Source organism: Tasmannia lanceolata, unplaced genomic scaffold, assembly GCF_043159265.1.
Source record: "Tasmannia lanceolata isolate RefF3 unplaced genomic scaffold, GAP_Taslan_0.1 ptg000006l, whole genome shotgun sequence".
Taxonomy (NCBI): Eukaryota; Viridiplantae; Streptophyta; class Magnoliopsida; order Canellales; family Winteraceae; genus Tasmannia; species Tasmannia lanceolata.
The window spans coordinates 16,551,310-16,577,308 of record NW_027518683.1 but is presented as its reverse complement, the minus strand read 5'-3'; the positions used below and the strand labels follow the sequence as shown (position 1 = coordinate 16,577,308).

At 39.6% G+C, this 25,999-nt stretch overlaps 2 protein-coding genes across 3 annotated transcripts; one reads left to right on the top strand and one right to left on the bottom strand.

Annotated features, from left to right (window-relative positions):
- Positions 1–4,650: 4,650 nt before the first annotated feature.
- Positions 4,651–16,410, bottom strand: LOC143879919 (uncharacterized). Of its 2 annotated transcripts, none has more exons than XM_077382611.1 (5): positions 16,304–16,410; positions 16,095–16,190; positions 15,913–16,011; positions 6,412–6,550; positions 4,651–5,243 (listed from the first exon to the last, which is right to left on the bottom strand). In XM_077382611.1, the coding sequence occupies exons 1-5, from the start codon at positions 16,328–16,330 to the stop codon at positions 4,888–4,890; spliced, it is 717 nt and encodes a 238-aa protein (XP_077238726.1). In that variant the 5' UTR covers positions 16,331–16,410; the 3' UTR covers positions 4,651–4,887. The 2 variants fall into 2 exon arrangements, with proteins under 2 accessions (XP_077238726.1, XP_077238727.1); XM_077382612.1 differs by having other exon boundaries at positions 4,651–5,213.
- A 6,031-nt stretch (positions 16,411–22,441) lies between these two features.
- LOC143878436 (Pleckstrin homology (PH) domain superfamily protein) lies at positions 22,442–23,190 on the top strand. Its single transcript, XM_077380729.1, has one exon. The coding sequence runs from the start codon at positions 22,546–22,548 to the stop codon at positions 22,960–22,962; it is 417 nt and encodes a 138-aa protein (XP_077236844.1). The 5' UTR covers positions 22,442–22,545; the 3' UTR covers positions 22,963–23,190.
- The last annotated feature ends 2,809 nt before the right edge of the window (positions 23,191–25,999 follow it).

The window sequence follows — 25,999 nt, the reverse complement described above, 5'->3', positions numbered from 1 at the left end:
CGTTTTGACCTTGTTTTTTCCTTCTTCCCTCTTCTTTTACTTTTCCATTATCACATTTTTTGATTTTTTACCCTACTAGTCATCTTCCTCCTTGTTCAGCCACCATTGTTGCTGGCAAATCTTGAAAACTTGAATGTTGAGTTATTACTATCTATCTCTTTGTATTTAGGTTTTCTTTTTGTTTTTCTTTTTTAGGGTTTTGCACTATTTTTCATTCCTCTGTTTCTGATTTATCTTGTTCGGGGTTTAAGCGATTTGTATTTTATGGTGAGTTCTGGAGATAATGCATGGATGGCTTCACTCACTTTTTTGGAAGACAAGTGGTTGTATAAGAAAAAGTTGATGTAATACATGAATGGCTACACATATTTTGATTTACTTAAATCTTTTTTTTTGTAATACACAAATTGGATTTACTTAAATCTTTTTTTTTTGTAATACGTGAAGTACATTTAATGAAAATATGTAACGACCCGATTTCCGACGAGTCGCTACGAGCAAAAGAAAGCAAAAATCATGTAACTATTTTTTTTTATTTTTTATTTTTATACAAGCATCAACCACGATAGAATCTTATTACAACTGAAAGATGTCTTATCATAACAAAGTATTGATAGACATGGTAAATGACGCAAGGCGTCAAAATGTAAAAACTCAGGAACAAACTCTCTGATAACACAGTCCCTTATCCCATGGTTCCTTCATTTGCAAATGCTCCACCATCTAATGCCTCAACTCCTGTGGTGGAGGAATCAACGTCAAGCAGAGTGATAGTAACCTAGCAGGTATGATAGTTCAATCTAAACAGCAGATCAAGATCCATATTTATTCAAATAACATTCAAATACTTTTCCAACATAATAATTCATAGAGATTTTCTAAACCAGAATTCAATTCAAATAAACTGAACAAATACTTTTCCAATATGATAGAAGGTCCAGCCCTGATACCATGATGTGAAATCCCGATCCTACCCATGTAGATATTGTCCGCTATTATCCGGTTCTGGGTCATGCCCTTTTGGGTCACTGCCCTTTTGGGTCCACGCCCTCCCCAGTTTTAAAACACGTCTACATAGTGAGGAGAAATTTTCCATATACAGCCCAGCAACCTTTCCTACCTTTCCTCGAGATTTTCAGAATCATTTCAAATAAATACAATTTAAACTGAATCCATTTCAACATATAATATAGAATAACTTAGAAACAATGTAAATCAAATACTTCACCATTCTTGTTGGATACATTGAAAGTCGTACGAGCAAAGTTAGGTATCACCTGCCTTGTAAAGACTTCGGATGTATATATATTGGGACGGCCTCTAAGTGAGGGTGTGAGGGGCATCATCCTGAAGATAAAATCATATTCACGTTCTGTTTTGGCATAGACACTCATTTTGAGGCGCTATACTGCTGTCTCATTTTTTTATATCAAACTTCCACCAAAGATATATATACCCCAATTTGAGGGTGGTTCCACCTTGCACGTGTATGCCTCCCTACCAAGTGGGCCCAAAAATTAACAGTTATCATCAAATTCATATTTTAAGGTAGTGTCCTTTCTATCCAGGTAATGTCCATCTATGTCCAAAATAATGTTCCCTGTGGACCCCATATTATTTGTTATCAAATTCATATTTCAAGATCATGGGGCCTAGCAGACACTATTCATATGGACCCCACATGTTACTATGCATGTGGACCCCATAGGTTACCATTCATGTGGACCCCACATGCTACTATTCATGTGGGCCCCGCATGTTACTATTCATGTGGGCCTCGCATGTTACTATTCATGTGGGCCCCGCATGTTACTATTCATGTGGGCCTCGCATGTTACTATTCATGTGGGCCCCGCATGTTATTATTCATGTGGGCCACCATTCTTTGGCTACTATGCTCAGCAGTTCGCCTTTCTTCGCCTTTCTTTCCTTACAGTTTACTTTACGGTTACTATGCGAGCATTTCACCGTTCAAATATGATGATAAAGTTTGCATAATCGATAGCGAGTTATCGCCTCATATGCACGCTTTATCCATAGGTGGTAGAACCAACCATATCACCGATATTTCACTGTGTAAATAAATAACTATTGACAGACTTACCTTCTCCTCTCTCAGATTTCCTTTTCCTTCTCCTCTCTCAGATTTCCTTTTCCTTCTTCTCTCTGATTTCCTTTTTCCTTCTTCTCTCTCAGATTTCCTTTTCCTTCTCCTCTCTCAGATTTCTTTTTTTCTTTTTCTTCTTCTTCTCTTCCTCTCTCTTTCTCTTTTTTTTTTTTCCTTCTCCTCGTCTGCGAGCCTCTATATTTATAGCCTTAACCTGAATTATTATATTATTATTTTATTTATTATTTTATTTGCATGAATAGTAACTTGAATTATTATATTATTAGTTTATTTGCTTGAATAGTAACTTGAATTATTATATTATTAGTTTATTTGCTTGAATAGTAACTTGAATTATTGTGTGGGACTTACTTGTTGTGGGACCTACTGTTGGTAGGACCCGCTGATGTGGGACCCGCTTGTGTGGGACCTACTTGTGTGGGGCCCGCTGATGTGGGACCCGCTTGTGTGGGACCTACTTGTGTGGGGCCCGCTGATGTGGGGCCCGCTGATGTGGGACCTGCGGGTGTGGGGCCCGCTGATGTGGGACCTACTGATGGTGGGACCCGTTTGTAAATAGTACTCGGTGGGTCCTACTGTGAATAATACTTTTAAATAGTGTATCTCAATAGTGAATTTGCATAGTATTTCTGCATAGTAATCTCGCATAGTGACTATTGTGAATAGTAATTGTGAATAGTAACTATTGGAAATTTTTAACATATATATATATCTATTCCGTTTTTGTTGACATCTGGGGCGGTGGCTTAGTGGTAGGAAGCCGTTCAATCTTAGCTTAGACTTGGGTTCGAATCGTGTACGCCCCATTATGCCAGATGTCCTCATGCCCGATTAACTTGGGGAAAATGAGTAATGGCCGATGATTACCCACCTATGAGGCCATTTTTATATTTATATATATATATATATATTTTACCGGTTCTTACAAAATAACATTCATTTCTTTTGTTATTTCTATCATGAGCAAAATTGTAATGCCAATAGAAGAGTTGCTATAGGCATGGGGTTTTGGATGATGGTTTTCAAGTCTCTAGGATTGGGGTTATCTAGTATAAAAAATGGGGTTACCAATTTCCGAATGGGTGATCAAGTCCCTGAAAATTGACCAAGGGTACTAGAGTTTTGGAAGAGGGTTTTCAAGTCTCTGGGATTGGGGTAATCTAGTATCAAAAATGGGGTTACCAATTTCTGAATGGGCTTATCAAGTCCTTGAAAATTGGCCGAGGGTACTGGAGTTTTGGAAGGGGGTTTTCAAGTCTCTGGGATTGGGGTTATCAAGTATCAAAATGGGGTTACCAATTTCTGAATGGGCTTATCAAGTCCCTGAAGATTGGCCGAGGGTACTAGAGTTTTGGAAGGGGGTTTTCAAGTATTTGGGATTGGGGTTATCTAGTATGAAAATGGGATTACCAATTTACGAATGGGCTTATCAAGTCCCTTAAAATTGCCTAAGGGTACTGGAGTTTTGGAAGGGGGTTTTCAAGTCTCTGGGGTTGGGGTTATCCAGTATCAAAATAGGGTTACCAAATTCCAAATGGGCTTATCAAGTCCCTTGTGAACACGTTTTTACTTTCTGTTTTTTTTCACTCGTTCATTTTCACGTTTTTCTCTTTCTACCGTACGATTCATCTTCCTCGTCCTACATTGAAAGGGAGAAGGAGAAATGCAAAACCCTAAAACAAATGAAAAACAAAACCGAGATATGGAGAGATAGATGGGAATGAACTCACGTTTCAAATTTTCGAGTTTTCCCGCCTCCAATGGTGGCTAAATGATGAAGAAGATGACTGGTAAGGTAAAAAAACAAAGTTGAAAATGAAGAATTAAAAAAAAAAGAGGGAAAGAAGAGAGAAGAGGGAAAAGTGGAAAAGCAAAATGTGTTGCTTAAGAAAAGGGCATTTTCATCCAGCTTTTAATGACAAGACTTCTTTTGTCCCTAATTTCTGAAAAGCATGGGTCCTGTTGATAATTCCACCTAATTTTTGTCCCCCGCTGGTAATTGATCCTAATAAAAAAAAAAGAATAGGAAATGGGGGCATATAATCAGAGCCGTTGACGTTGTGGGCCACCATAAGGCAACCCAGATGATCCTTTAGTCCCATCCGTGAGATGAAAGGCCTACAAAAATCTATGGTTCAGCTTCTCTTAGCAGAACCCAAAAGGACCTATAAATTCATCCGATCAAGTCGAGGCCAGCAGCAGTGCTCCCAAGATGTAGGGTGTGTTCTTTAACCTTTCTCCTGAGTGCTTCTACATTTTTCTCCACAACAATGAAAAAATGATAATGAATAAATATTTGGAGAATCGGATTCCGGGAATGTGGAACGCCCCATTCCTCCTATTTCTCCACATTCCATTTCAAACGCCGCTTGCATCAGTGTTTGTTCAGAAAGAATGACTACGCGTGGACTCCACATGATTATGTTCCGCCCACTCTGAAGAAAGAAAAATGCAAAGCATTGAAGAACGCAACCTCGGGCGAGTAAGATCAGATCAGTTATATTTGGCATACAAGGGGCAGCTCAGATCTGACAACTAGTAAAAATATCATGACAGTGATCACAAGGACAACACTTACTCTTTGTTCAAGTTCATTTATATAGAGACATCTAGTCGCAGTACAACCATTTTTCAGTAACACTGAAAATTCCAATGCGTAAAATACAACATTGGTGAGTAAGAAAGAGGCAATTGGAATGGACTAGGTAGACTAAAACCTAAAGCAATTTGACAGTAACAGAGAGCCTCACATTTCCTCTCTACATCATATCTGATGGCTTCACATCCCATCGAATCTTGCGCTTTCTCTCCCGTCTAGATTCACTTATGCACAAGACTATTTCGGTTTGCCGAGGAACAACAGATCCACTCTGGGCATCTTCCTCATAATCAGCATCATCGTCGCTAATCCACCCATAGCAGGGCTTCCGTCTCTGGATTTGAGGGGTCCTTACCGGTTGGATGTCACGGGAATCGGAATCAATCTCCCTGGGATCAATGAGTCTGCCCATTTCATCCTCTCCTGTACTTGCAATAGCAAGCCTCTCGGTGGTACAAGAGATGTCTTTCCAGTCTACTTTTTCGCCTACATGTAGTTGAATACAGTTTTCAGTTCCTGGAAGATTTTGTTTACCCAGGTCCCAATCTGGGACAATCTGGGACAAGTTAGCAAAATGTGATTTGGCAAAAAAAAAAAAAAGGCCAACAGGGATTGAGCCTCTAACTCAATTGTAAAGGCTTTGGCCTTCCACCTTGAGGCCAGAGGTTCAATCCCAGCTTACCTACCAAAAAAAAAAAACAGGGCAGGAAAAATTTGGGTTTAATACAGTATTGGTTCAAAAACCCGTAGTAAAAAAACAGCCAACTAAACAGTACCATGGAAAAATGCATTTAATATGCCAAAATTTTGTAATTTACTTGGAAAGGCAGCCAAAGAGATGTGTTTTAAATGTTTTCCACAAAAGAAGAGTTTTTTGCTGTATAGTTTTGAACAGAGTATTAAACGATGAACCTACAAAACATGTTTTTGTTTTGCTAACTATGGTCTGTTCCTGGTCTACAACACCAGTTATGACAGAAGATCAGTTGAAATGAATGGCAATGTCAGGTAACAAGTACTTCGCTAATCCATTTGTTTCAAAACACATTGTTGAGTCCACTCAAGACTTGGGTCAAAGTAAAGGCGTACTTAGGTTTTGCTAAAGAGAAACAAGGGTGGGCCCACATTTTTTGGGTGATCCTAAGCATTCATTTGAAAGGCCCCATCATAGATGGGGTGTGTACCAAAAATCAGCTTTATTGGACCATCTTGGGGTGTCCATTTGTGGGGGAGAAAATGGACAGATACTGTTTGTCCACAAATCTGCCCATTTTTTCACCCCACAAATGGAAGGGTTAGGATGATCCAATGGAGCTGATTTTTGGTACACACCCCATCCATGGTGAGGCCTTTCAATTGAATGCTTAGGATCACAAAAAAAATGTGGGCCCACCCTTGTTTCTTGCGCTCGAGCGCAGGAACTGTTTTCTCTTTGCTAAAACCTGAATTAAACAATATACAAAAAACTTGAATGCTTGAAAACAAGACTAAGCTTCTTCTTTTTTGAATGGTAAAAACAAGACTAAGCTCATAAGATTTTAAGCTCAGAAAACTCAATTGAGTACTCAGGTCGAGTTTTGAGTGACCCATCAAGGTAAGTTCAGATTTGAACATCCTATCTTGGTCTACTCTTGTACAAAGTACAACACAACATAAGGTCATGAAAAATCACAAACAGGTTCACCTGTTTCAGTTATGTGTCCCATGGTTCCAGGATCCGTGCTTGTTGTTCCAGGATATGTGATTGTTGTTGCATCAACCGCAACATCTTTACTTGTGGTGGCAGCAAGAGCTCCAGCCTCATCTTCAGATGAATCTTCTTTCTGAATAAAGACAAGGACAACGTACAGAATAATGATAGTCCAATAAGAAAATTTTAAAAGAGTTCTTTGTCCTACACATGAATCATCTTCCTATCTTGCAGAGACCAATGCATTCTATCTATTTCCCAAAAAGAAAAGCACATGAATGAGAAAAATGCAGAGAACAACAGGAGCAATAATTGCCCAGCACCCCAATTTTACTTTCTTTCCCATTCATCTTTATAGGTACCTTTCCTAGTTGTCGTTGTGAGGAACGACCGCGCAAATCTCATTTTTTTCTGGCAGAACCATCCAACAGACCCTGGATCCTCAGCTAGAAAACTTCAAAGTTCAAATCATTGCTGGAAAATCAGAATAATCCATGTATTTTTGTTGAATTGCGTTCACAATATGGTGTGTTTAAATAAAGGACTTGTTTACAAAATAATTAAAAAACAATGGAAGCTCAAATCTCAAAATTTCCAGCAGACACAGGATTAAAATTGAATTTCTCTGTTGTGAACTTCAAAAATTGATGGAAACAGATAATTCCATGTAGTATGTTTATTGATTTCCTTGAACTAATGCTGGAAAGATGGTTTTGAGTTTTGGATTATATTTTTTTTTTTTTGAAATGGAGTTTTGGATTATAATTAAAACTTCAAAATCAATATTTCTGATCACCTGTTGATAGTTATACAGAAATTTCTCTCAATTTTACATGCAAACCAGTGGACTTTCTATTACCGTGGAAAAACTTCACAATAAAACTCACATTTTCTATTACCATAGAAAAACTTCACATGATGTCGTGATCTAACATTTACTATCTATAAAATCAGCAATATTTTTAGAGGGCAAGACTTGGCGCAACAGTAAGGTTGCTCCATTGTGACCTGGTGGTCACAGGTTCTAGTCATGGAAAAGGCCTCTCTGCAAAAGCAAGGCTAAGGCTGCGTACATCTAGCCCTCCCCAGACCCCCGCAATGGCAGGAGCCTCGTGCACTGGGCCGCCCATAATCAGCAATATTTTCTAAAAATTGCTATCAGAATACTTAAGAAGCAAGCATGGTTGACAAGATTCTATTATTCAAATTAGTCAACAGACAACACACTCCAATTTATCACTGTGGATAGGGTCCGGATGTGTTCTCTTCTTGCCATAGAGAGGCACGCCAACAACTAGTCAAACTACAATTTTCATAGGTTTCATGGCCAAAAATAGGTTTAAAAGTGAAGGACCCATTTTCATGAGGCTCGGCCCCTACGTACATCATAGATATGGTTGCATCAAAATAATCAAAAGTACTGTTTATACACCAAATTTGGATTCTGCCAATTGGATACAATCACGTGTGATATGATGAAGTAATTCGTCGAAATGAATAGTTCTGTGAGATTTAAGATACTCTATAGTCCCTTCCTGTGTCAATTACCAATTCTTCGTCATTGAGATTCATGGGTGAATTCTTGTCCTAAGCCTCTGATTATTCTCTATAGGAGCTGATAGACAATCAGCTTCTACACTTGGTGATGACAAGGAAAATCCAATCAGACCATTTCATCTGAACTGATCAATCAAAGACAGATTATAATCTTGTTGGTGATTTTGTTGGAGGATTTTATTTTTTGAAATTCTCTAAAATCCTGCAACTTTCCTCAGCTTTTATGGTTTTCACATTTCGTGTTTCGACTTTAGATAATGCTAATGAATGCCACAAGGAAATAATGGCTATTTGTATTCACTATAGGAGCATACTTGTCCCTTTTGAGTTCAATGAAATATATACATGAGCAGGGTAAGTCGATAGATGGTATTAAAGCATTACATGGTATTAAAGCAGGCTCCATAGATTGCATATAGGAGTATCAATTGGCTGCTACCAATAGGATGGTATTTCAGGTTGAAAGGTACCATATTTGATGTTGCTACACCCAGGTTCTCCATAAAGAAAGAAAAAAAGAGAGGGCTGAGGAGTGATGTGTTATTTACAAGCATTTGTCTACCCCACTGAATTTCATAATCTGCATATAACCTCCATTCGTCTAAGAAGGGAGAAATTATATCCCTTGAACCAAATTTATTCAAGCTTTCCTCATAGCCAAAGGAAAACTAGGTATCTTACAGACATGGGATCACCTAAAGGGGAAGCCAACTACAGTATCTGTGCGAGAGAAAATTCCCAAATTATGACACTATTATGGAACAGTATGGACCCCAAAATTAGCACCACCTTGATGCAGCCAAAGGAGATATGGGGGACTCTTCATAATATGTATTCTGATGATAAAAATATAACAAAAATGTATCAGGTGAATCAGGACTTTTTCTATCTCCAGCAAGGAGATAAAAGCTTGGAAAAATACTACTCCACACTGCGTGGAATGCAAGATGGGTTGAACTTATATCAGCGCCTTACTGTTAGATCTGGACCAGCAACATCAAATCTGTGAAGAGTTTATAGTTGCTAAGTTTCTTTCTGGTTTAAAGCCTGAGTACGAACCATTCCAGCCATAATCTTGGTAGTTGTGGGACTTGTAATGATTGTGAGCATGAAAGAGATAATAAGACTGGTAGAGAAGGGAAATGTGGTGATAGAAGATCAGGAGGTCATGGCAAGAATAGTGAGTATTGAAAATATTACCATTGTGGAAAAAGAAAGCCACACGGTTGACACATGCTGGGAGATTCATGGTAAACCAGAATGGGCACATCATGTATCTCTTGATGCTGATGGTGTTGATCATTCGTCTACAGCTTCCTCTTCTGCTCAACCACCTACAAGTGCAACCATCACTATCACTCATGAGGAGTATTCTAAATTTCTCAAAGCCAGGCAGAATGTCACTTCATCCTCCAAAACTGCCTCTGCTAGCCCAATCGAGTTTTACTTGTCTCACTTCCCAATTGTCTCTTGCATCTTCATGGGTCATTGATTCTGACGCTCCAGACCGTATGACTGGATCACCATGCGTGTTGTCTTACAGCATACTACTTCATAGTGTGTTACTCTTGTTGATGGGACTATGTCCAAATTATCAGGTTTGGGGGTCACTCAACCGAACTCTTCTTTATCTCTATCGTCTATTCCACACTGTCAGTTAATTGACTAAATCTTCAGCAGTTCAGTCACATTTTCCACTCCAAGTGTTTTTTACGATCTTCAAACGAAGAGGAAGATTTGGTGGAGAGCATGAACCATGAGGATGATGGCGGAGAGAAGATTGCACTTCATACAACTCTCACACTGTATGGGCGGCACTGTGGATTCGGCCATCCCTCCTAACATTAATAAAGTTTTCGGTATCGTCATTAAGTCATGTGTCCAGATTACAGTGTGATTCATGTCAGTTAAGTAAGCACAATCATGCTAATTTTCATTCTAAAGTTGATAGTTGTGTGTCAAGGGGCATAGTGACTATTTGTATCCACTACAGGGGCATAATTGTCCTTGCAAGTTCATTTAATAAAATAAATATGTGAGGAGGATCAGTCTCTCTCTCTCTCTCTCTCTCTCTCTCTCTCTCTCTCTCTCTCTCTCTCTCTCTCTCTCTCTCTCTCTCTATGTACCATGAGGTCCATGACAGATAAGGAAGCCGATAATCGGTTAACTTTATTTTGTAGGCTCATGAATTCCCAGTCATGGACCACTGGTTGCGAGAGCCTTCACATTGTTAAGGCTCACACAAGCCATATTAGCAAACCTTTTCTAAGATCAACTCACCAATCTTCTCATTGACTTCCAAGTAAGGTTTTAAATTCCAGTTGCAGTTGCCACGGAAACGAAAATGTTTCGGTTTCTATTGCGGTCACCATGGAAACGAAAATGTTTCGGTTTCGATTGCGGTCGTCACGGAAATGAAAATGTTTCGGTTTCGATTGCAGTCGCCACGGAAACGAAAATGTTTCGGTTTCTGCTGGAAATTTCGGTCGAAATCCAATAAAATCACAAATGTGTATAGAAACATATGCAAATGATAGAATTTTAAGATGAAACTTCTGGAAATTCTAGAATAAGCACAAATACCCGCTTCAGAACCATCACATAAACAAGATAGCCATCGCAGTGGTTTAATAACATCAAACATCGAGGGGGACATGCGTTGTCACGCATGTCTAACAATTCAATACATGCCACATTTAACATATAATTCATATAAATATTTATACATATTGCATACACCACATTTCAAATGCAATACATATAAATATCATTATTTAACACATACTAATATAATATACCACCAATGCACTTACGATTTTGGTCTCAATATGAGTTTCGATTTCGATTTTTCGATGGGGATGGAAACTAGTGCTGCAAAGGGTTTTACCCGACCCGAAAATAACATAGGTCAGGCTTAGAAATCATGAGTATTGAGTAGGGTCGGGTTTTAAATTGGAAAACCCGACTCAATCTTGAGTAGGGCCGGGTTTAAAGAAAAAAAAAAAACCAAACCCGACCCAACTCATATGGGTGTACTGTGACTTTCTTAAATGTCTCTTTAATAACATAGCAAATTGTTTTCCAATATATTGATACAATTGTTTTCATTGAGGTGATCATGCCTGTTATGTGAAAATATAGTGTCCTTAAATTTATACAATTAATGACACAAATTTAGAGATTTTTGGTGTGAAGATTTGTTTTTTTTTCCTACAATCTTTAAAATTAGTCACTATCCTATGCTAGAAAAATGAAAACATGACCCGACCCGACCCGACCCGAGAAACTATCTTGGGTAGGGTCGGGTTTACGAATCTCGGGTTTTCCTTAAAAAATTAGAACCGGCCCGAGATAATTCTCGGGTAGGGTAGGGTTTTGGAAAACCCGACCCGCCCAACCCGAGTTGCACCCCTAATGGAAACGGAAACATTTCTGCTTTTTCGTGTCGATGTAGGTAGAAATCTAAAACCATGAACTTGGTTATCCAAAAGACTGATTTTTGAGTTGAACACAGAAGTAGATGTTCCATGTGCGTGCAAAATCGTCATTTTGTTCAGGTCATGCAATCTCAGACAAAATGTCAAATATGATGTTGCTTGAGATTGATTGTAACAAAAAGAAAGTTGCCAACAGGCCAACTGGGCAATAGAATACGTTGACCTCCAAAGAGACATATCACCTAAGCCAACAGCCTAGGGAAGTGCCATAAAACAACAAAAATGCATGCCTCATTAAAAAAATTCAAAATGATTTACGAAGGAACGGGCACTATCTTCAGCCATAGACATTATAACACCTCCAAATCTAGATATATCAAGCTTTAAAAAATGCATTCATCCATAATATCAATAGTAATAAATACAGTTACATATTTTAAGTTCTATTTTTTTCACGCAAGCGCTCTTCTTAAGCACTTGTGCTATACGATTCTTGAGGATTGTTGCTACGACTAAAAAACCTACTTGGCTGTCTAGCTATGACTAAAAACCCTACTTGTGACAACTCGACACTGGAAGCTTTGATGAAACTCTTTTTGCCAGCACACGACCATAAGCTGTCTTTGCTTATTTCCATGCTTGGCTACCCTCGAATAGCTTGGTACGCGCTTGCTGGCCCCTCACCCCTTACTTCTCACTGCACACTGTCAGTACAGAGAAGCCTGGCAGAGTCATCACAAATTCATGTAGGAAGCATTACATTCTACAAAGGGCTTTAAATGGCGTGGTACTAACAGATGTCTTGGAATATAAATACCTGATAGGACAAATGCTTCCACCCCTTGCAAGACGTAGCATGTCCACATGCATTTAAAATTTTAAACCCCCATCCTCCACCATTGAAAGCAGCCCTTTGATATTCGAAAGTATATGTATAATCATTCACTTTGCCAACAACCTAATCCATTTTTTTTTTTACCCTATAAAATTGAAGCCTAAAGTTTTATAAAGCTAGCCAACCATATGGCACTACATCAATCTTATATAACGGATGTCTATCACATGCCACTGCTTTAAACAAAGCAAGATTTTCTTCAGATTTTCTCAGTTTTCAAATTAAGCAATGTGTTACCTTTCAATAGGACCAAAAAAACTACCTTAAAAAAAGACTATTTTACGTCGATTTTTACCCATCTTTTCCCCAATTTGTGCATACATATGCTTACTTGAAAGCTGCATAAATGATTGGCATTCCCACTATCCCCCAACCTCCATACCCTATGTTTACCCAAATGAACCTTTCTTGGGTTGGTTGTTTATTTTATACTTCCAGGAAGACCAAAACAAGTAGAAAGGTAACATCTTGGCCTTCTCATAGCCTCAATTATGTTCTTCATCATTCAGTAAATTTGGGCTCTATTTATATTTTCTTCGAATGGTAATGGTTTGTATTAATATAAAAAGTGGGATGAACCCCACGATCGAGGTGGTCAAAACAAAGAGAGAATAAACATAACAAGATAAACAAAATAAAAAGCAACCCTCAAGGAGGGAGAAAATCAAAGAACTCCAATGTTGCTCCATCTACTCCATCTCTAGCAAGCCTATCGGCCTCTCCATTCACCAATCTTCTCACATGACTAAAAGAAATTAACGATCCTCCAATACAATCAAAGATCCCATCCATCCGGGGGCAAATCTCCAAGGAGACTAAGAATAGCTTTTTAACCATCAAACCACGTTGAGAGAGTCGCCTTCCTAGCTTTTTAACCATCAAACCACGTTGAGAGAGTCGCCTTCCACCATGACCTTATCTAGGTTATGCAACTCCAATTTCCTTATTCCAAGTAATACCGCTTCTCATTGGAATCTGCAACACCAACTGGGCCAGAGAATGCCCATATAGTCTCTCCATGGCCATTCCTAAGGAGGCCCCCAATGCTTGACGGCCCAGGATATCCTAGACTATTTACATCAAAGTTAAGCTTCACATAGCCTGGCTCGTGAGGGTGCCAATACTGAGAAATCACCAGTTTTTGCTCTCCCCTCCCCAACATATCTCCCTCCATCCATGCCATAAGTCAAATGCGGGAACAAACCTGAACGGGGTAGGATTCGCAATCGATAATGCTAGGATCTTTATATAGATGAAATTGGGGCTTTTTGCAATTCCCCTGAAAAAGTCTATTGTTCCTTTCCTTCCAAAAGAACCCACAACGTGACAAGCAGAGTAACTTTCCATGGATCTTTCCTTTCTTCTGCCATGGAGCTAATTGCCAACTTTCCAACAATTCACTCAATTTTTGAGGGAATACCAAGGAGATACCAAATCTATCCAATATTCTACCCCAAACGTATCTAACCAGTTTGCAGTGGAGGAACATATGATCCACCGCTTCTCCCACCTCTACATAAAGGGCACAGTGATCAATAATAATCATATTCCGATTACGCATATGCTCCACAATAAGAATTTTGGCTCTATTTATATTACCGTTTTATTGGTTATGTTTTGCACAATTTTGTGCCGGTTACAACTTTTTGAGCACTTTTTCATATGTGCTTTTAGAAATGGAAGCTATGCAAAGGCCCTTAACCTCATCCTCTGGCTTGAGATATTGTTAACCGAAATTTTAATTGGATGGAAATTGTTGGAAAGATGGGTTTAGTTTCATGAGTTGTTGACAAGCAAATATGGTAATAGGCATATAGCAAAATGAATATCAGCATAGAAGAATTGGAAGTTTTGAAGGCTGTAGGAAATTTCTGCACTTGAGTTTGAAGGAGTATCAAGAATAGAAACCAATATGTGTTAATTTTTATTTGATATTAAGTAATTTTTGTACGACAATGTTAAGGGAGTTCAGCTACAAGACTTTAATGCGTACATGGGTGTACAGACCCTAATAGGTATCTAGGAGTGCAAAGAAACCAAATTCAAGAATAATCCACAGAAACAGGGAGATCCATAGCAGTTTCTTCTCTTGCTATAAAGGGATATTGAGCAATTCCCAAATGAAGGATTTCATGGGTCTATATATGTATCATTACCATATTTATTGATCCACAGATTGCTTTCTGTTCATATAGCTGGGACTTGGGAATCCAGGATGTAGCGAAAGCCCTCATATCTACCTTGAATTGAAAATTTATGATTTTGGTTAAAAATCCATTGCTGACACAAATGCTTATGTTTTTAGATTGTCCGTCTTAGCGTCAAGGTCCAGTTAATGTGGTTTAGCTCCATTCCTTGCACTCCCTCGTTGATTGAAGAATGTTCCTACTGCATCCATGACAAGGTATTGTATCCAGGACCTCTAGAAATACTACTGTCCTCCTCATGATATCCCATAGTGTTTCGAAACGCGGGTGTGGGCCAAAACACAGCCAAACAAATCCTAGTTGACCCACACGATCAAGTACTCAGGTTGACACGGCTGATACTCTGTTGACGTGGCCATAACTTGAGAGAGTTAAAAGAGTTTTGATTAATTTTGTAGGGCAAAATGTAGACTCGGACAATAATGTGGCCAGGGTTGAAGGGAGTGTACTCAGGCATGTCAACGGTGATGCAAGGGAGTTTTGAAACTACGATATAAACTTGGGTTGCATATCAAACGGTTTGAACGGTCTAATTAAAAGACCAGGGGGTCATTCAGTTTTCTGAAAATCATACCAGCCTGATCAAATCAGACCAGAAAATGGCCGGTTCCAGCTAAAACAGGTTTGACCAACTGGTCTGATCCAATTTTCAAAACATTTAAAAAAACTGTAAAAAGAGGGAAAGTTCAGATGACCATGGAGAAACAAACTTACCTCCAAACATTATGGTCTTGATGAAGTAATATAATTGGTGAATGTGAAATGAAATAAATCATATAGCGCACACGTAAAAACCATATTGTTATGTTAAATATATGAAACTCTTGGGTCAACTATGCAGTCAGAAATGAAGTTACCATGGCTCTGTTCGGATTGCAAGAGAAACATTTCTGATGGAAAAATTTTCTTGGGTAAATCTTTTCTTTCAAAGATTTAGATGGGAAATGGTGTGATTATGGTTAATTTGGACGGATATTATCAAAAATTGTAAGTCCCTCTAGATAAAATTTGAATAGGGTTGGTTCCAATTATCTTTTTCCAGTGAAAAAAGATAATTGGAATATACAAAAACATACTCTAACAGCATGTGAGATTAAAAAAAAAAAAAAAAGGGAATATCCATCTCGGCTATGTTTAACAAAAAACCAATAAAACCAAAACAAACCCTAAGAGCGTGTGAGATGAAAAAAAAAAAAAAAAGGAACAAGTAAAAGAAAAAGGAGGGAAATGAAAAGCAGAGAAATATTGCAGAAAATTCCATTACATGAAGCTATGAGTTCCATGAATGAAATTCCAAAAAGAAAATCCAACTGGGTTATGAAATTATCATGCATTTAAGAAAAAAACATAAAGAAGACATAAACCCTAAGAGAATCATATGAAATATGAACAAGATTACCTTGACCAGACCCTGTTCTTGTTCTTCCAACAATGCCTCAATCACGAGCTTGTAGGAAGCCTCCTCAATAAAAACCCACCCTGAATCCCCCTCATACACCTAAAAGAAACCCCTCTTTCTTAATACAACAAAAACCCACATTCCAAAAACATTAAAGAAAAACTAATGAGCAAAAAAAAAACCTTCAGAAGGGCATTCACTGTTTTGCATATTTGATACTTAGAAAACCCTAAAGGGAGTAATGCATCTACAGCAGCATCAATCCGTTTCAATCCTATCTGTTTCCACATGAAAATGAAAGAGAGAACTGTGAAATAAAAGAATGAGAGACAGAACAAAAAAATATAGAGGAATTCAAGAAAAAAGAAGAAAAGGGAAATCCTCTATAGACCTTTCTGGGTCTTCTCCTTGGAGCCATGAAGAGAATGAGAATTGAAAAAGCATCTAATTTTGTCTCTGAGGAGAAACGAAGAGCTGCAAGTACTGGACTTGAAAAAGCTGCAAGTACTGGACTTGAAAAAGCTGCAAAATGAAGAGAAATGAATAACGCATAAATAACCAGAGAGGGGCTGTTCGTGGTAAAAAAATGGGGAGAATATATCACTTTCCGATTATATTGGGATGGGGCTCGCGTCCACTAATTTTTAAAAAGTACTGTGGACCCCACTTCATAGGATGATCTAAACCGTTAATTTGTTGGGTCACCTTATTATACTATACCCGCTAAGTCATCTCCATAGGCTGTCCTAACCCTCCTATCTATAACTGTTTGGTTGCTTGTTTTGAGGGGATTGTAGGAGTTTCAAATGCATGAGATCTCTATAAGATCCACCCAAAGCATGTTTGGTTGTCATTTACACCTTTGACCACTAGACAACTTGTAGACATCATTATTGGTTTTTATCCTAGGTGGCGGAGATGTTCCCCTCATAATCTTCTCCCCTTTTTTCACCAAAATGGAAAATTTTGTTTGGGGAATTAGGAGAAATTCTTGTCTTATTCTTTTTCTCTCTTTCTCCCTCTTACTTTTCTCTCTCTTCCACCTATATTTTGATAATGACATCCTACGTCTTCCGCTAATTTCCTCGCGCAACCAAACACTAGGAATTCCCAATTTGAAATACCCTTAAAAAAAGCCTCACTTTATTTTCAATTTAATTAGATGCAGGGTCATGCGCTTTGAGCTTTGGTGAGCTGGGTGGAACCGTGGAACACAAGTTCGGCATGACTCTAGGAAGCTTGTATTGTGTCCAAGAGAAGGGCACCCAAGATTGGCATACCTAGGCACACCACCAAGGGCTTCACCCCTTCCATATGAGGGGTTCATTCCCCAAGGAAAATGGGAGACCCCGCCACACACACACACACACACACACACACGAAGGAAAACCTCTTTCACTATAAATTCGCTTCTACACAACATGCATAGCAGGGATGAGGAACACTAAGGGTGTTAAAATCAAACTAGGGGCACATGACAGCACGTCAGCACGCAAAGAATTCACATGAAATAGCAAAACACACAAAACGCTCGATCGTTGTAAACAACGTCATCGGCAACAAGCATGAATCATCGAACATCATTCAACAATGTGCATTAAGCAATCGGATTTTAATTATTAGGGAATTTTATCGTAGTATGTATGTCAATTTTTCAATCTACATATGTTTGAGGGGGTATATTAGAGAATGAAACCAGATCTATGTTAGAATAAGATTAAATCTCTTAAGATTTGATTTGACTAGACTAGACTAGATAAGTGAATTAGATAATGATAATCTCTTTCTATTGTTATATTTTTTTTCTTTGTTTATATCTTAAGTACTCTATATAAACACTGTCAAGATTGATTGTAAATATCCAAGAACAATAGAAATTTTTCATTCCCTATGAGTAAGGTTGCTCAATTTTTTGTGTGTCCAACTTGAGATGGTTGTGGACCCGGCCATCCGACATCCAAAAAATATGGCAGTGCTATAACTCGTAGATCATTTCCCCTGTATTATTATGCCATCTTTAACTAAGAATAACATGTTTCTAACCTTTTGTCATTTGCTTTCTTTCCATTGAAAATACTTATCATAAAACTTTTTAATGTTTTTTCCTAGGGTGAACTATTTTACACCTCATGCATGGCATGGGTAGGGCCCATTATTTCACAACACACGTTGGGAAGTTATAGATTCATCCCCTTTCTTCCTCCTGCCAGCCCCTGTAGTGTATTCACGACCACGGTTTTAAATTTCGGCCGGAATCTGAAATTTCAGGAAATCTGAAATTCAGTCCCTTTCTTCCTTGTGCCAGCCCCTGTAGTGTATTCATGACCAAGGTCCGAAATTTCGGTCCCTTTCTTCCTCGTGCCAGCCCCCCCTCTAGTGTATTCACGACCAAGGTTTTAAATTTCGGCCGGATTTCGGTCAATATCGAAACCGAAACCGAAATTGGCGAAATTTAGGAAATTTCGGCTCAATTTTTGATAATATATTATTTTTTATTTTACGGAATTTCAGCCAAAAGTTCAGCCCAAAAAATCAACATTTCACGCCTTCCTACCGAATTTCGGTTGAAATTTCGGTTTCGGTTAAGACCGAAATTTATGCCGAAACCAAAATTTTAAATCAAGTTCACGACTGCTCTCTTTAGATGGTTTGGACATATCCAACATCGGCCTTTGACGCTCCAGTGAGAAGAAGTGACTCGTGCCAAGTTGATGGATAAAAAGAGGTAGGGGCAAACCGAAAACAACTTGGGTAGAAACAGTGAGGAAAGACTTGATGGGTAGGAACATAACAGAGAACATGGCATTGGATAGGAGAGAATGGAATAAAATTATCCACGTAGACGAACTCAACTAGGGCCAGGATTAGACTTAGTCAATTTGAGCCGGGTAGATTCCTTTCACTTCTTTTTGAAATTTTTCTAAAGGATTCATTTAGCCGACCCCAACTAGTTTGGGACAAAGGCTTTGTTGAGTTGAGTTCACAACTGCTCTCTTTACTCTACAAGAGGGTGGCCTGGGGAAGAAAAGGGGCGAATGTATCATTTTCCCTCATGTTTTAATAATGTAAGACCTGTCATTTTAGGCCATGCATAACTTGGGTGGGGCCCGCTATTTTACACCTCATGTGATGGTAGGGCCCACCATCACACCAATGAATAAGCTCACCATCTCCACCAACATCCATACAGATGGTGGGGCCCGCCATGTCACACCATGTTTTGATAGGACATGTCCCACCAACTCAACTCAAACACATCCATAAGGCGGGGTCCACTATTTTACCTCATGTTTCGATAGAGATGGAGTGGGTCCCATGATCTCCAGCCAAGCCATTCATAGGCTGTGGCCCACCATTTTACCATGGGAAATGTTATAGCACTACTATATTTTGATGAGGGCACTCCTCGCTTTAAGTATGGTATGGCCCGCACCATAGGATGATCCAAACCGTCCATTAGATGGGCCACAGCCTAACTAGGTTGTGCCCCAAAAATCATTTCTATAGGCTGATCCTAACCGTCCGATCTGAATGTTAGAGGGCTGATCCTAACCCTCTATGGATCGGAGGGTTAGAATCAACCTATGGAAATAATTTTTGGGGCACAACCTATTTAAGCTATGGCCCGTCTAATGTAATGTTTGGATCATCCTATGGTGCGGGCCATACCATACTTCTAATAAAATGACGAGTGCCCTCATCAAAATCCAGTAGTGCTGATAACATTTCCCTTCATATTCTGACCAATTCCCCTCCTTCATGAAATTTTTCTAAAGGATTCATTTAGCCGACCCCAACTAATTTGGGACAAAGGCTTTGTTAAGTTGAGTTGAGTATTTTGACCAATTCCAATCAACTTCTGTCCGCGACGCACACCAGTCGCTAGCAAAATGCATTTACATAAGGATAATGGTAAATTCGCACACCCTGTAGAATAATTCGCACCCCTTTTAATGTGAATTGGAGTCAAAAAGTCGGAGATGATCTTTTCGCCCTCCTATAGGATAATACGCCCCACTCTGAACGTGAATTGTGGGCAGACTCTAATGCTTTTTGACGTCAAATCACGCTAAAAGGGGGCCGCATTATCCTGCAGTGGGGTGAAAAAATCATCAACCTAAAAGCATTAAAGTCCGCCACGCACTCTCGTTTAAAGGGGCGCGAATTATCCCACAGGGGGTGCGAATTGTATTTGGCGAGTGTTTGGAGATGCGGAGCCATCCCCAAGAGCGAGCGTCGGGAGATGCATAGCTTTCTCCGACGGCTCCGACGGCAAGTGGTGAGGTGCGGAGCAATCCTCGACTTGTAAAAGGTTTAATATTCACCAGAAGAAGAAGATTGGGTTAGTGAAGCCATCAAGCTATCTTGGTGGAGTAGAGTAGGTCTTAATGTGGATTTAAGACCGAACCACTATAAATCCCGATACATTATTGTCCCTCCCTTTTTGTCTCTTTACTTGTGCATTTAAGTTTTTATCTTCAGTGTGATTAATTGCTAAATTTGCTCTTTGGTTTTAATTTATAATCAACATGGGCGAAAGTTTTTGTAAACCCAATTCACCCCCCTCTTGGGTGGCCTATTGGGATTCTTTTATGGGAACAATGAAGTGAGAAAAACTAAAGAGTAAGCAGAAAAAAGTGGTCAGATCTGTGGAGGAGATTCTTTGCGAGTGAAAAGTTAATGAAAAGTCCGGTTTCATGCCATATTATCCTTTTTTTTTTCTCAAAACCCAAAAACATCATTCTCTAGTTTGATATCAGCACCCCGCCTCTCTTTCTTTATCACTAGTGAAATTATCACCCCCTAGCACCACTAATGGCACCTCCATTTCAATTTCTCGAATCCCCACTTAACATATTGCTAATGCAAACCTTTTAAAATCCACGAAGTCCCACTCATACCTCCCACCACCATAAATAGCTGTTAGTTGTTTGTTGTCGCTTGTCTCGTCTTCTTTTTTCTCCCAAATCTTTAGTTTTCAAATCTTCATTTCTTAATTTAATCGAGCTGCCTTATCTTTAAGGATGCGTGCATGAAATATTGACTCTTTTCAGTTGAGGTACTTCATTACTTCTGAAGTGCGTGCTTGAAAGAGAGTTTTTATTCGATGAGGATTGGTAATCAAAACAGACCTGTGATGTCTTGCTCATTGAGGCCCATTCTTGCCCGTTGCGGCATTGGTCCTTTGTGAACCTTTCCCATTGTTGCTAACAATGCCATTGGACATCGTTCAACGATGTGCATTAAGCAATCAAATTTTAATTATTGGGGAATTTTATCATAATGTGTATGTTGATTTTTCAATCCACATACGTTTGAGAGGGAATATTAGAGAATGAAATTAGATCTACGTCATAATAAGATTAAATATTCGAAGATTTGATTTGATTAGGTTAGACTAGATAAGTGAATTAGATTAGGACAATATATTTCTATTGTTATATATTTTTTATTTGTTTATCTCTTAAGTACTCTATATAAGCTCTGTCAATATTGATTGTAATTATTCAAGAACAATAGAAAATTTTCATTCCTTATAACTAAGGTTGCTCAATTTTTTGTGTCCGACTTGCGATGGTTGTAGGCAAACTCTGCCGAGGACCCGGCCGTCCGACATCCAAAAAATATGGCAGTGCTATACCTCGTAGATTATTTCCCCTGTATCATTATGATATCTTTAACTAAGAATAACATGTTTCTAGCCTTTGTCATCTGCTTTCTTTCCATTAAAAATACTTATCACAAAGTTTTTTTCCTAGGGTGAACTATTTTACACCTCATCCATGGCATGGGTATTGGCCAATATATCACAACAGACGTTTTGAAGTGATAGATTCATCCCCTTTCTTCCTCGTGCCATCCCTTGCAGTGTATTCACGACTGCTCTTTTTACACTACAAGAGGGGTGGCACGGGGAAGAAACGGGGCGAATGTATCATTTACCCACACGTTCAGAACTTCTGTAAGGTAAGAACTCATTTTAGGCCATAACCTGGGTGGGGCCCACTATTTTACACTCATGTCATGGTGGGGCCTGCCATGTCATGCCATGTTTTGATAGGATAGGTCCCACCAACTCAAGTCAAACTACGCATAGGGCAGGGACCACTATGTAACCTCATGTTTTGATAGAGATGGAGTGGGTCCGACGATTTCCAGCCAAGCCATTCATAGCGTGTGGCGCCCCATTTTACGCTTCATGTTTTGATCATGGGAGATGATTTTTTCGCCCCCTGTAGGATAATACACCCTTTTGTAACGTGAATTGTGGGAAGGCTTTAACGCTTGTGGACGTCAAATCACGTTAACAGGCGGGGTGTATTATCCTACATAGGGGGCGAAGAAATCATCTACACATAGGATAATTCGCACCCCTTAACGTGAATTGACGTTAAAAAGCGTTAAAGTCTGCCACGTACACTCGTTTCAGTGGTGCGAATTATCCCACAGAGGGTGCGAATTTACCATCGCCCTTACAGAAACAAACACAAAGTAGAGGGGTCTCGCCTAATCACATCCCCACGAAAACCAGCAGAACAACAACACCGAGCGACAAAAAACGACAAACGGCAAAAAAAGAGAGAAAGAAAAAAAAAACCCTCTCCCTCACCTCTCCCCTCTCCACAGACCAAGATGACGAGCCTATGGCGGGCCGCGACAGGAACCACGGCCGAGGATCTTACTGCCGGGGTCGAGTTCTGGTCGAACCCCGAACGCACGGGGTGGCTCACAAAACAAGGGGAGTACATCAAAACATGGAGACGCCGATGGTTCGTTCTCAAACAAGGAAAGCTCTTCTGGTTCAAGGAATCCCAAATCACACGTGCCTCCAAGCCACGTGGCGTCATCCCCGTCGGCACGTGCCTCACTGTCAAAGGAGCCGAGGACGTCCTTAATAAACAGTTCGCTTTCGAGCTTTCTACAAATAGAGACACCATGTATTTCATTGCTGATTCTGAAAAGGAGAAAGAGGAATGGATTAATTCTATCGGACGGTCCATCGTTCAGCACTCCCGGTCCGTTACAGACTCCGAAGTCGTTGATTATTGAATCTTCGGATTTTTTTCTGATTCGGATCTGATCGGATCCGTCTGTATATTAGGTGCGCTTATATCGAACTACTTGTGATTTGGTTTTGTTGAACTTTTTGAGTGGTTTCTGTTGCTCTGTCTTGTCTGTGTATATTCAGATCTGAGGGGCTGAATTTAGTAATTTCAGATCCAATGTCTGTAGAGCTCTTTTTCTTGTGAACTTTTATACGAGTTTGTGCTTCTTACCCTCCTTTTTTCTGTAATTAGGATCATGTGTTCTGCCTTGATCTTTGAGCTGTTTGGGTTTAATTTTGGTTTCGTTATATGCTGATTCATAGCTAGGGTTTTGACCGCATGTCTAATCTTTTCGCTATGGTGATATTTGGGTGAAAATTTCAATCACATTGTTTGGGTTCACACTGTTCTTGGGATTTCAGATGTGGATATTTAGACATTAGTTCCATTTATGTATGTGATTTATCACGCAGATCTTAAATTAATGGGGCATTTAGAGTTTGTCAAATATGCTTTAATTTTTGTTATAACAATTGAATTTAGTCCATTTCTATTTCTATGAACATAAGTGGTGTCTAGGTTTTTTTCCTGAATGAGTTCTCAAGTTACAAGTGAACAGAAAAGAAGCACCTCGAGAGACGGCAATGAAAAGATCCAAACTAAGAAAGAAGAGAAAAGAATTATGGAGGAAGAAAGTCGAATAAATCCACGGTTCCTTGGGCTACCTCATCTCTTGCTAGTCTATCAGCCGCTTCATTGGCTGGCTGTCTCACATGCTGGAAGAAGATTGGAGAATCCCCAATTAGGTCTTAGATTTCATCAAAACACAGTGCAAACCTCCAAGGATGAGGGTGGGAACCCCTGAGCCACCTGATCACATTTGGTGAGTCGCCGTCTACCACCACTCTGTTCAAGTCTTCATGCGCTAAGAATTTAATTCCTTGGTGTATAGCACACACTTCCGCTTCATTAGCATCCCCCTCCCTGATCGGGCCTCCAAATGCCCATATAACATGGCCAAACTCGTCCTTTTAGGATTCATCCAATCCTGGATTACCCATACTAAAGCCATCAAAGTTCAGCTTTAGTAGACCCTGACCAGGAGGTTCCTACGCTTGGATAGTCTTAGGAGTTAGGACCGATATTCCGAGGCACAAACTATCTCCTTCCACGCATACCATAAGTCATAGGCAGAGACATATCTAAAACATGGAATTATTCTCACCCATGAAATAGTAGTGGCAATCACCTTATTGAAAAGATAATGCGCCCCTTTTGAGTATCCTTTAAATACCCGAGCATTTCTCTCCTTCCACAACACCCATATAGTTGCAAGAAGGGAGACATTCCATAAAATCTTACCTTTTTTCTTCCATGGGTCCTCCAATAGTTCTAGCAGATTCTCTGGGAAAACCCATACTATTCCGAACTTTTTTTTATTAAATGAAAACAGAGACCGAGATGGTCCCTGGCATTGCAGCTCTAAGAAAAAGAAGATAACAACAAGAATAAATCAGTCAACTAGCTTGGGGGGGGGGGGAGGGGGGGATCGGAGAGCTCTATGCTTTCTTTCGACACTCCATCTCTAGCTAACCTATCCGCCTCACCATTTGCAGATCGCTTGACATGGCAGAAAGATATGGATGCCCCACCTATATCTTGAATTTCATCAAATAGTGAGGCAAACCTTCAAGGCACCGCTTTTAAATCTCTTAGCCATCTAATGACGTTAAGAGAATCCCCTTCCACTACCACCTTATTTAGGTCCACGTTCTGAAGAAGCTTAATTCCATGGTACACAGCTTTCACTTCTACCGCATTTGCGCCTGCCTCTCCAATGGGTCCACTAAATGTCCTAATGACCCCCAATACTTGAGCCCTGGATTCCCTAGGGCCTTGGATTCCCTATACTTGAGCCATCAAAATTCAATTTTAAGAACCCTTGAGGAGGTGACCATGCTATTCCGAACTTAGATAGAATTCTATTCCATACTTCTATGGCCACTCTACAATGCATGAGAATATGATTCACTGATTCCCCCACCTCTTGGCTACTTTGGAAGACACAGGATAAGATACTAGTTGGCTGTAGAAGGATTTGACAGAGTATTCCCCATCTGAGTTCCAGATCCAAATTATTTTATCCGCACCCGGCGATTTGATGTAACATCTTTCTAAAGTATCCAATAGTTTACCTACCTCCCTCAACCTCCTAGTCATTGAAGTTTCTTCTACCAATCACCCCATTTAATCTTCTTTCAATGTATTCCTTTACCAATGCCTCCTTCATTACTGCCATGGCGAATAGCCTTGGGAACATCTCCGAGAGCGGAAGGGAGGAACACCATTTGTCATACCAAAATCTGATATGATCTCCTAAGTAGACCCTGAATCTTATTCCTTCTGGAAACTTGACCTTGAATTCCAGTACATTGCGCCACACTATCCCCCCTTGCCTGCTGAAACTATCACATGGGTCCCAGTGACCAGGAGAAGAGCCGTATTTACTATCAATCACCTTTGCCCACAACTGTGAGCCCTCCTCCCCATATCTTCAGAGCCATTTGCGAGAAGAGCTTGATTAGACTCTTTAATTCTCCTAATTCCAAGGCCCCCAGGTCTTCAGAGGCTTGCATACTTTCTTCCAAGCCACCAAAGCAATCCAACGTTTTCCTTTGCCCCCCCTCCCCCACAAAGAAAAAAGAAAAAAGAAAAAAAAAAGAAAAAGGAACCTCCTTTGGATTTTCTCTAGGCGATTTATGATGCTCATTGGGTTTAAGTAGAATTTCTGAGTCATGAATTCAAAGATAAAACTGGGTTTACTGGAAGGAAGGAACCGACGGGCTCCTTCAAACAGAAATCTATTTCAAAAGAAGGAGATCGTAATGCCGACCACTGACTTGCAGCTTGATCTACCTCAATTTCAATTACGCTCTCATGAATCTCCAAATTCTGGAGTTTTCATTCTATTGAGGGGCTAAATGGTAACCGATATTGAAATTACCAAAATTAGCGTTAGGACTTCAGTAATTACGCTGAGA